Source organism: Myotis brandtii, unplaced genomic scaffold (assembly GCF_000412655.1).
Source record: "Myotis brandtii unplaced genomic scaffold, ASM41265v1 scaffold2591, whole genome shotgun sequence".
NCBI classification, from domain to species: domain Eukaryota; kingdom Metazoa; phylum Chordata; class Mammalia; order Chiroptera; family Vespertilionidae; genus Myotis; species Myotis brandtii.
Genome location: NW_005359844.1, coordinates 605,694 through 618,134, shown reverse-complemented (window position 1 = coordinate 618,134; position 12,441 = coordinate 605,694). Strand labels below are relative to the sequence as shown.

General features: G+C 44.6%; 1 protein-coding gene across 1 annotated transcript in view; it reads left to right on the top strand.

Annotated features, from left to right (window-relative positions):
- Positions 1-10,118, top strand: part of LOC102259812 (heterogeneous nuclear ribonucleoprotein K-like) — a 23,157-nt gene extending 13,039 nt beyond the window's left edge. The window contains exon 2 of the mRNA XM_014541052.1: positions 10,029-10,118. Coding sequence (XP_014396538.1) covers positions 10,029-10,118 — 90 coding nt within the window. The remainder of the gene's footprint in view (positions 1-10,028) is intronic.
- The last annotated feature ends 2,323 nt before the right edge of the window (positions 10,119-12,441 follow it).

Genomic DNA, 12,441 nt, shown 5'->3' with positions numbered 1-12,441 from the left:
TGGCTGCCAGACAGCTCAGGGCATCTTAATCTACATGTTATTGCCTCCTACTGGCCAAACCCCTGAACAGCCGTAGGCTAATTCCCCCATTTTGACAATGTTTCTGTATTCCCTTTGAAGTGTATGTCTCTGCCTCGCCTCAGGACAAGTTGTGTTAATAAAAAGCATGGGGTCCTGGGGACAACGAGAGAACCTAAGACCTTAGACTTAAGATCTTAAAACTCAGCTCCTTTAGCTAAGCTCCTCTGACCCCCAATGCCTTTCAAAATTATATTTCATCTCCAGACTTTTTATTAGTTCCTGGACTCTTTAATCTATGCACAGCCCCTTCTCTAGATTTCTGAACCCTTCTTGATGCTGGGACAAGAACCCCGGCAATGTGACATAAAAATAACATCTGCAAATCAATGAGAAATATATTAAAACCCCAACAAATGAATTATTTAAGAACCATAAAGGAACAATCCACAAAAAAGATACCCAAGTGGTCAGTAAAAATGGGACAGAGGTGACTTATGAAGGAAACATTTAGAAGACATTTCTGAGGTTCTTAGAAGCAAAGCTGTGCTGTTACCTGAGAAGATGGCCAGTAAGAAATGTCCTTGGGAGACTTATTTTTTTAATTTTAGGAAAAGTGATGTCTGACATTACATTTTATTTTTTTCTTTGCTGCTATAATAACTTTCCTATCTTGAAATATTTAATAAGGTCCATTATACCCAAGGATCTTGTCAGCAGTGTCTGGAGACTGTTGTAGCTATCACTATCACTGAAAGGTCTGCACTACTTCTCAACATACACTGACACGTGAGGCCAATGTGTAGCCGTGGTCTATTCTTGCCAAGCACTGTTATGCACTTCATGTGTTTTATGTTTTAACCTGGTTTCATTCTAATCTCAAGGATGAAAAAAAAATGGAGGCCTAGGGGGCTTAAGTAACTTACTCCAAATCACACAGCGAGGAAGGTGGGCAAGGTGACTGTTGGTGGTCTGACTTTAGTGTCAACAAGTGTAATCATGGGTTATGCCGAAGAAAGATAGGTGATACCAGCATGGCATAAACTAGGCTAAAAGTGGGAGACTAGCTGCCTAATGACTCAAGAGTTATGAATGGAAGCAAGTGTTAGACGTTAAATAAAATATCACTACAGATTGGAGGATGTCGGAATATCCAGGAAGCTGTTGTCTGGGTTACAAGAAGACTATGATGAACATGGGATAATGATAACTTGAAAAACAAAATGGGTTACAAAATTAAAGTAGCATACCAAAGTAATTAACATATATTCATTTAGTCTTACTCATGGAAATAATGCTGGAATTCAAGTTTAGAATGTAATAAAGTACCAATACTTAGTTACCTTATGTATTTGAACAGTGGAATCGCATTGATGTGTGTTTTTATCCTCACCTGAGAATATGTTTATTGATTTATTAGAGAGAGAGAGTGGAAGGACGAGAAAGAAACATAAATGTGAGAGAGAAACATTGATTGGTTGCCTCCTATATGCACCCCGACCGGTGATAGAACCCCCAACCTAGGTGTGTGCCCTGACCAGGAATCAAACCTTTTGGTCTATGGGATGCTGCTCCAACTGAACCACCTGTCCAGGGAAGTTCTCTATTGTTCTTTATACTTTTTCACTTGCAGGTTTTCTACCATGAAAATGTCTTATTTTTATAAGCAAAACATAGTTTTGTTAATGTAAAAAAACCATTGAAACCTGTAAAGAATTTTTGTGAGTTTATTTGAGCCAAACTGTCAACATATGCCGGGAAGCAGAACCTCAACGAATTGAGATAGTGCTCTGGAGAATGGCGGGGTTACAATTGTATTTATACATTGCAATCAAAGAAGGGACATAGGTGAATTACATGAAATTCATTGGTGATAGATTAAGGAATTTGTGGTGTCTGTCCTGGGGCCCAGCACATTTGGTGGTGCCCCAGGGGCTCCAGATAAAGGGAAGTCACAAGTTACCCAGACATTTCAAGGGTATGTTATCATAGATGCAAAAAGACAGATAGGCTCAGTTAAGGTAAAGGTTGACCTTGTTAGTGAAGATACTGGCCTAGGATGTAACTGCCCACCATAACTGCTTTAGTTAAAGTTTAATTTCAGACCATCCTTTGTGGTTACTTTAGGTCTCTGAGTCTGCAAAACTGCTATGCAGGCCTCCCCTGAGCCTGTCAGGTCAGCATGTGGCCCCTTTCGTCCACAGTTTTAACGAGGAATAAAGGAAAGCACCACCATGTTTAATACTCCAGGAAGAAATGTAAAAGTATAAACATGACATTATCAGGCTTTGAAGAGTATCTCTCATGGCAACTGCTTCTGAGAACTTGATATTTTCTCTGAGGGAAACTGCTCATTAAGCACTTTTCAATAATCTGGTAAAGAAATACAGAAAAGTTATTATAAAAAGGCCAGAGCCACTCTTTAAATTTATTTTCATTTGACTGCTGCTCCTATGGACTGAAGATGTATTAACATACCTAATTTTTAAAACTATTTAATGAGGGTCATTCTTGTTCCCTTGAAACTGGCTCATATTATTACTTTGGAGATTCTGTAAAGCCTGGTGACTTTACATTCTTTTGATACTTGAATATGGTTTGGTTTTGCTAAATCAAAGGATAGAGTCTGCTTGTAATGACTAAGGGGTCTTCTGTCACCTCACCTGCTCACTGGTCAATGAAATCACCTGAAATGTATACTTGTTAATTATAGATCATAGAAAAGGTTTACAATATGAAGAACATGTAAGGAAGAGTTCAAGCATGGTAGTAAAATCACAGTAAAGTATAAATGTCTAATGTCTATTTCTCTGTCTTGCTCACACTATCTATCTAACTTTAAGCAATTGGAATTGATGGTAATTTCATGAAGCTCCAGGTTCCTGAAATTTAATATAATAAAGAGGAATATGAAATTAGCCAGGACAAACAATCTACAAGCAGCAGAGAGCCACAGGAGGGCAGGGCAGCTAGCTAAGAGTGGGGAGAGCTACAGGAGGGCGGAGCAGTGAGCTACAAGCGGCTAAGAGCTACCAGCAGCAATGGGCAGGGTGGCCAGCTGAGGCAGGTGGCAGTGAGCTACTCGCGCATGGATTCGTGCGCAGGGCTACTAGTGAAGATATAAATGGGCGGGGGTTGTGGGGCAATCAAACCTTAGAGATTTAGTTTGGGGCAGAGTATTCTTGCCTCCTTGAATGCCTACATTGTCTATTAAAGTTCTGCCTCAGTTTAACCCTAGACAAATAAATTTGTCTGGCTTAATTAAAAGGCTGTGAAGGTATGATATACATGGTTTACAATCTTCTCTTTTCTCCTCTAGCTGGATACTTGAAGGCACAGTATTTGATCTCCCACAAGGCAGTTTCTTTATCTGTAAAATGAAGGTGATGTCAGCCAACAGCTTACTCTATGCTAAGTACTGTTCTATGTATATGCCTCACTTATCTTTTTACATTTAATATGGATTCACTCCCATTTAATGGATGGAAAATATTAGTTTGTGGTGGGGGTTGAGAGAAGGCTTATAAAGAGGCATAGGATTTAATATTTCATAGGCAATAAATATTTGTTGAACCCTCCATTGTCCTTTTATAAGAATAATGCATAACAAAAGAATTAAACCATAAATGAATGGCAATTTCTTAAGCAACAATTTATTTTCTGCCTGTGATAATATTTTCCTTCTTTCCCTGGTGAATTTGTAGCCTGCATTTCAGGTTCACATGTTACCTACCACATGAGTTTCCTATATGCACTCTAAGAACACAGATTTTTTCCCTTCTTCAAATTTCTATACTCAGAATGTATGCCCCTTGGTCTGGTTTCAAATATCATTCAACTAGAATTTTGGTCTACTTTTGTCAACTTTGGAGTCCATAGCTTGCAGATTAATTTTGTAATTGACTTGATGAAGAGCCAAGGAAAAATATTTAACCTCTGTGTCCTAGTTTTCTCACCTGCAAAACTTAATTGAGGACTATTATAAGAAAGAAAAATTTTAAAAATATGTAAAAACACCAAATACATATATGCATACAATGGATCACCCACAAGTGCTAGTTTTTATCTTGAATTGTCCCAGAGAACATCAATATTTTTGAAGCACAGATCATTGCTCACTTTCTGTTGTTATCTGTCACATGCTCATTGTCATGAACTGCTCTTGTCGTATTGCACCACCTGCAGTTCCCTACATATACCATTCTTTCTAAGATATGCAGTTTGAAGTTTCTGACCTGGCTGACTCCTATTCATCCTTTGACCACCTGTTCAGTCATCACTTCCAGCTGGAAGCCCCTTGGGCTCCTGGAGATTGGGGCCTCCCTGCACTTCCAAGCCTGCATGTTCCTATCACTGCCCTTATTAGGCCCCATTGCCTATGGACACGTGTTTCTCTTCTGGTGACCAAGAACCTCTTGAGAAGAGATCTATTTGACCTTTTATCATTGCAGGATAGTTTAAGCCATAAAATATGAGTGCTCAGTGAGTATTTGTTGATTGAATGAGTGAAGGAATGGGTAAGGACAAAGACTCGCAGGAACTGAGTACTGCCATTGGGTGAAGCCTCATGCTGGACACTGGGGATGTCAGCTCGTCAATGAGTGTGCTCGCATTACATTACCCAAAGCACTGTTGGCAATTTTGGTGATTTTTTTCTACTTCAATCTCTGCCATGTCTCCAGTGCTTAGATCCAGGAAAAGACATGTGAACAGTGGCTCACTGGTCAGTCATCAAGATACCTTTAGAAATTTAGCGAGAAGGGGAAGCTTGCCTGTTTTGGTCACTGGCTTATGTAACTTACAAATATAATGGTTCAAATATTGCTTACTATGCATTCAGTAGCTGATCTATAAAACATATAGCACTTTGAAATATTGATCTCTTCAGTGCCTGCAAGTAAGAGATATTAGTGTAGCCTGGATTCCATTTATAACTATGGGATTAGAAGCAGAGAAGTGGAAAATTGGAATAGGCCAAAATTCATGTGAAGTGGAAAGTACTGCTGGCAGTGGTGCTAAGGAAGGGGAAGAACAAATAAGGGCAGTGTTATTTTAAAAGCTGACTCAGCCATCAACTGGGAAAGAAGCAGAAAATGAGCAGGCTTCTCAGCCCTCAGCTTCCTATGCCTCATGGTTGGTTTTTCACACTCACATTCAGCACAGCAGTTAGAAAAGGCAAAAACAAATGATATGGAACCAGAAAAAGGTGGTATCCCTATGGACTCCTGTCACTTCTGTCAAGTGAGTAAATGGGAAGATAAGTTTTCTTCTCAATGTGTGGTAAAAAATATTGAAAAATATAATGAGCACTTTTCTAATATTTTGAATTATATTCAAACTGTCTTTTAAGTTTCTTTCAATGTCACTTGCACTATGAAGTTTCTTCAAACCCTACTGTCATTGTCTACCTACAGATCTGATTTTTCTCTCTTTTTTAATCTTTAAACTTCAGAAGATTCTGTGATGGTTTTCTGGAGACATGACTTCATGTGTTTATCTGCTGTCCCTGCTTTGCGTGGGAACAAGGTTTATTCAACCATGTGCACCCAGAGACAGAGCCTTTGGCAGCTTATCTGGCACATGGGAGGCACTCCATCTTACATCCTGACAGAACCTGGACGAATATATCTAGAAGGATTTGGAAATATTTGTTCATGTTTTATTCCCTGGTCCCTTAAAATTTTTCTGTCCAAGGATTTATTATCATTCTCAGATGGCACTGATCCTTCTTGACTGTAAGAAAGAAGTTATATTCCAGTATCTTTAAGAAAGAGGAGTTATACTAGATAAAAGAGGATAGAAAACCAAGTAAAATATATTAAAAGATTCTATAGAAAGATTTTTACACTAAGTGGGAGAGATGGTAACATTCAGTAACTATTTTATTTACTCTCCTACATTTCTCAGTCACCTTTCTTAGAGGGGGCTGTGTGGCTATTTCTGAGGTCAATGAGCTATTGGGAGGTGATATGTCTCCTGTCCAGGCTGAGGCTATAGTGAGTATGTGTGCAATTTGCCAGTATTTCTCTCTACTTGCTACAGCAACTGAGGAGGAAATACAAAACCTCCCTGTGAGTAAGCAGACCACCAAGAACTAACTGAAAGTCCCCATGTTTTCTCCGCATGTCAGGGTAGTGAGTAGCTTTGCAGGACCTCACAGGCTGGTGCCAGCTCGGTGCCCAGCAGCTGGATGTCACCACTGCCACCCATGGGGCTGTGCTCCGCAATTCCTCCAAATCCCTGATCCCTAAAGCTGTTCCTATCTTATATAATAAAAGCCTAGGTGGCATCGTTTGATGTCGTCACAAGATGGCTGCCACAAGATGGTTATCACAAGATAGCCGGCAGGGGAGGGCACTTGGGGGTGACCAGGCCTGCAGAGGAGGGCAGGATGGCAGGGGAGGGCAGTTGGGTGCAATCGGGCCGACAGGGGAGGAAAGTTGGGTGTGACCAGGCCTGCAGGGGAGGGCAGTTAGGAGTGACCAGGCCTGTAGTAGAGGGTAGCTGCTGGCGATCAGGCTGGCAAGGGAGGGCAGTTGGGGGTGATCAGGCTGGCAGGGGAGCGGTTAGGCATCAACCAGGCCAGCAGGGGAGTGGTTAGGGGGCTATCAGGCTGGCAGGCAAGCGGTTAGGAGTCAGCAGTCCCAGATTGTGAGAGGGATCCCAGATTGGAGAGGGTGTAGGCTGGGCTGAGGGACACCCCCCACCCTGTGCATGAATTTTGTGCACCAGGCCTCTAGTTGGAGATAAAGGTGCACATTAGTGTAGTCTAATGGCTAGTGTTTTGTAGTTATTATAGTCTTCTTTTTCCCACGGACCCTTTTCGGGTGGCATTTCTTTCCCATTTTACGAAGAGCAGAGCCTGGAAGCCCACACCGTGTTCTGTCTTCTCTCCCCCAATCTCCCTGCCTCAGCAATCCAGTTGCACTTGTGTGACTTCCCAGTGGCGCCTGGATCAGAGTTGAACCTTTAAAAACATTTTATGTGCAAATTCTATAGAACTTTTCTCTAGTTCTGTTTTCTACTTTGTAGGATTTTTGTAAAACAAACAAATATCCAAGCTGCTCTGAGCCATTATGCTATGGAATCTGAAAAGCTGCCATCTCAGTGCATGTGACTATTCAGGCCTCATGTTTTCTCAGGTCTGCCTTGTAGCCGATGTGCTTCGGTTTAGCGCTTACCTTCCCGAGGTGCGCACAGCTTACCTTCCCAAGGTGCACACAGTGGTGCTTTCATCCCCCGGCCCGCTGGTCTGAATCCTCCGTTTCCCTCAACACTGCGTGCTTGACACGGAGTTACAGCCTCAGAGAACGAACCTCATCTCCAGAAATCAGTCTATAAATTTGAAATAAGAAGACAATATTTTCTCCAAAAAAGAAAAAAAGAAAAAAGGAAGAAAGAAAGGAAGGAAGGAAGAGAGAGAGAGAGAGAGAGAGAGAGAGAGAGAGAGAAAGGAAGAAAGAGAAAAAAGGAACAAAGAAAGAAAGAAAAAAAGAAAGAAAGAAAGAAAGAAAGAAAGAAAGAAAGAAAGGAAGGAAGGAAGAAAGGCCTCTATCTAAGAGTTACTTATAAGCTCAGAGAAGCAAGGGTGTTTTTTAAAGCTTAGAAACGTGGAAAAGGATGAGTTGAGTTCTAGGTTAAGTTCAAACACGTCAGGGTCTTGCTGTTGCTGATAGAGATGCCAGGGCCGGTGCCTTTGTAAAGCTCGTTAACACCTTGTCAGACTCCAGATTTGCAGGCGTGGCTGAGCGGTGAAGATGCTGTGGAAGCCCACACGAAACTAGAGCGCTGGACCAAAGTCCTCCACAGGACCTCTCAGGGCAGGTCATGCTTCGCCTCTGACATCCACGTGTTGTCTTCGCATTTGAACTTCTCTGGAAAAGGGTTGTGTCTTGTGGCAGCCTTGAAGCCGTTGTCATTGCCTGTCCACGTGCGTGAAAATGTGCAGAATGAGCATCAGCCACTTGGAACACATTCCAGGGCAGTTCAGCATCCCCACACCCTGACCACAGACGGTAGAGTGGTGCGGGAAAGCATGACACCGGCACCTCAGAGATGTTTGGGAAGGTTGGGCTTGGAATGTCAGCATTAGGACCACCTTAGTCAACACGTTAAGCATCCCCACACCCTGACCACAGACGGTAGAGTGGTGTGGGAAAGATGTTTGGGAAGGTTGGGCTTGGAATGTCAGTGTTAGGACCGCCTTAGTCAACACGTTGCTTATCTCTATATATAAAGGGCTAATATGCTAAGTGTCTGACCGTTCGACTGGCAGTTATGATGTGCACTGACCACCAGGGGGCAGATGCTCAACACATAGGCATGGAAACATGGAAAAGACTGTTGAATCTCAGAGGGAAGTGGGGAGGAGGGAGGGCGGGAAGAGATTACCAAAGATCTTACATGCATACTAGAGGCCTGGTACACGGGTTCATGCACCAGTGGGGGTCCCTTGGCCTGCCCTGTGGGGATAGGGCTGAATCCTTGCACCAGGCCTCCAACATCCCCCAAGGGGTCCTGGATTGCGGGAGGGCGCAGGCCAGGCCCAGGGACCCCACCAGTGCACGAATGCATGCACTGAGCCTCAAGTACTTTTATATTTATGCAGACCTGAGAGTGACAAGATGAACAACTGAGCTTCAGTAAGCATTCAGAAGCCCTGCCGATGAGAATGACTGAGTCCCAGGTCCCAGGAGTTCTTGGAGTGCAGCTTAGAAGCAGTATTTTCCCTTTCTCTGTGGCACCTAAAGTAATCGCATGTTATAATCATGATGAGGGTGGTTCTGAGGTGGACACAGGCCTTGGGATTGTGGGATGTTTGAACTGCTCATCGGAAAGACTTTTTGCTGTTGCTACATTTTCTGAAGGAGCGACATGAATCACATATCAAAGGAGCATTAAAGCAGGAGTCAGAGGCTGCAGAATAAAATGTAAAGGATTTAAGATTTCCTCTCGTCCCATAGATAACACCCTTTCTGAGGACCACTTCCAATATGTTCCCCAAGAGCAGCTCTGAAGCCCTTCGGGCCAAGGCAAACGGCTGTCTTGTTTGTGGCCGACGGTCCTCGGAGCCCTGAGGTTTGCTTGGAAGAGGACTCTGCATCTGCGGGCGTACAGTTAGGATTGCAATATTGACAGGCCCTTCCTGAGGGTCACAGACATCGGAAGGCTTCCAGCACTCCATATTTCCCAAGTTTGCCGTTCCTGGACTCGATGGTTATCATTTTAAACCTCTCTGATCCCTCGTTCTGAAGAGGAGACTGAAATCATCTCTCAGTCACTTCGCTGTCTGTGTTTAATCTGTGATTTAATATTTCCAAACCAATACGGCGACACCTCATTTCCCCAGGATTGCCCAAGGGAGATTTCTCCCATGTCAGTAAATTTCCCAGGCAAGTGAGGCACGGACACATCCGTGCAGAACCTCATTATTTTTACTGTTTATGTTGGAAACATTTCTACATCCATCTCTCTGTTATTAAAGGGGCGCCCTGAAAGTCAGGCTCTGGGGTTGTGTGATTCCCGGGGGGAGCTGCAGATTAGATGGTGGGTCGCTAGTTCATGGTGGGATAAGAGGGAGTTTGTGCGAGCGGACCACACTCAAAGCTGACCGAACTAGGGCCAAGTGTCTTGATCTTTTTGCCAATGTTTTCATTTAAATTTTTTTTCCAGATCTATGGAGGTAGAATCGGCATGTGTCATTGTATAAGCTTAATGTGGAAAATGTGTTGTCCTATATTGCAAAATGATTACTGCCTTAGTATTAGCTCCCACTCCATCCTGTTGCATAGCTATCATCTCTTTTTTTGTGGTGAGCACATTGAAGGCCTACTCTCAGCATCTTTAAAGCACACAGTACAGTATTATTAGCTGCTAGAGGCCCAGTGCACAGATTCATGCACGGGTGGGGTCCCTCAACCTGGCCTGTGCCCTCTCGCAATCTGGGACCCCTCTTCCCACTCATCCCGGCCCCACTGCGCCTGCTGCCTGCTGCCATCACTGCTCCGTAGTGCGCTGCCACAGAGGAGGAAGAGGCTTGTGCCGCTGCAGCTGTGATCGCCAGCCGTGAGCCCGGCGTCTGGTGCCCGTCAGCCAGCTGATTGGTGCTCCTGCTGTAGGAGCACACTGACCACCAGGGGGCAGCTCCTGCATTGAGCGCCTGTCCCCTGGTGGTCAGTGCACATCACAGCGACCGGTCAACTGGTCGTTCAGTCGCTTAGGCTTTTATATATATAGATAGTCACCATGCTGTGCCTTCAATCCCCAGAACTTGCTAATTGTAAAGCTGGAAATTTATCCGCTTTGACCAACATCCCCCCCTACCCCCCACCCCCGGCTTCTGGTAACCTCCACTCTCAATCTGTCTTATTGTGTCTTCATCCCTGTACTCATTTGTTTGCCACAGTTTTAACTGAGATACCACTATGTGCCGATGTGCCAGGGGCTACAGAAGTGGCGGCACACCAAACAGGTGTGGTGTTAGCCTTTATCCAGCTTATCAAATAGCCTTCTTTGCCTTTTGGGTTGAAACTCATGTATTTTCACTGTATGTTCAGTTTTTGGAACTTGAAGGTCATTTGCTTTGCTGGGGGAAAAGGAATCCTAGTGTCTGTTAGCAAATTTCTCTCTTCCCCCAGCACCGGGTCCTTCCTGTCCGACCTTTTCTTTCCTCATGGCCTCAACTATGACAGGAAAGTCCTTTATATTGTCCTCAGTCGGTGTCACAAGCCTCAGCTCACTGCAAACCCTCCGGTGGACAGATCTGGACACACTGTGCATGCAGCCGGGCATGTTTTTTTAACTCTACAGTGTGTTTTTCCACTTAATTATGTATTTTCTGAGACCATGACATTTAATGTCTGTTTAATGGTCCATCTTGTGTAACCATCTCCTATTTTGGGTTATTTAGTTTCAGTCCAACTGTTCTTTTGGCTGGTTCTGCAATTTTAAATAATGCCTCTGTGAACATCCTGGTACATAACCCTTGCCTGCATTTCTGATTATTTCCTTATGCTGTTCCTCAGCCCCACACACTGTCCATTTCTTGTGCCCTGGGACTAAGTAGCAGCTGTTTTCCCAATCTATGTCCAGGGAATGTATCCGTCACTCGATGATCTTCAGAACTTTTTTTGATGATGGACTAGATGGAGTGTTGGCCTTGAGATCTTCCACAGGCCCCTCCACGTTACACCCTTGCAGCCACCAGGACACCTGTGAGGACAGGAGGGGAAGGGGAGGGCCGACACACCTTGCAGGGCGATGATAGTGGGGAAGGTACAGTCTAGACCAGTGATGGCGAACCTTTTGAGCTCGGCGTGTCAGCATTTTGAAAAACCCTAACTTAACTCTGGTGCCGTGTCACATATAGAAATTTTTTGATATTTTCAACCATAGTAAAACAAAGATTTATATTTTTGATATTTATTTTATATATTTAAATGCCATTTAACAAAGAAAAATCAACCAAAAAAATGAGTTCGCGTGTCACCTCTGACACGCGTGTCATAGGTTCGCCATCACTGCCCTAAGGCATGCTGGGAGGGTGGGTCTCGTGCCTGGAGTGCTGCTGGGTGTGAGCTGTGGGCTGCTGGGCTGTGACCTCCCTGGGAAGTGTCTGAGGACCCGAAGGGGTGGCACTGCTCTCGGGAAGACAAAGGTGTTAATACTTTTCTCAGATACGAGGTCGCCCAGAGACACGGAAACAGCAGTAAACGTGGTGCCTGTGGTGCCACCTGCCAGGCAGGGAAACGGACACGGCCGAGGGCCTCTCGGGAGTGGTGCTGGGGTTCGTAGCAAAGTGGTTCTGTGAACATATGAAGGTTGCAGCCTGGACCACAGCTGGCCTCCTGCTCACCCTGCTCCTAGTCCACGCCTGACCACAGGACACTTCCCTTCTCCATCTCTGTTTTCCTTTAAAACTTTTCATTACTGTGTTTCACTTGTATTTTGCACCGTCAACATGCTTTAAATTACAGAAGTAATATATGCCCCTGGAGACAAATTTAAAAGAGACAAAAGTGCCTAGAGAGCGATGTGGTGAGGAGTGAGAGCGCTCGGCCCATCTGGCGGCTCCTGGAGCAGCCGCATCAGGTTACCAGGACGCCTCGGGCCTTCGGGCAGAGGGTCTCCTGCAACTACACAGAAAGTCAGCGCATCAGAAGGAAATGCTGCCGGTGCAGAGACGGTGATGCTGTGCCCAAGGAGAGGGGAGCGTCTCCCTGTGCCAATTGTCCACACCCATTTTCACTGTCTCTAAGCTCGAGCGAGCCTCTATCAGGAAACATGGCAAGTTTCAGAGACTGAAGGGTTGAGAGAAGTTTCTGGATGCTGACCCTCCTCACCCGCGGTGGCCAGACGGAGATGTGGAGATGTGGTCCCTTCGCACTCAGTCAGGAGAGGGGCCTTGGGAAGACCCGCCGGGTG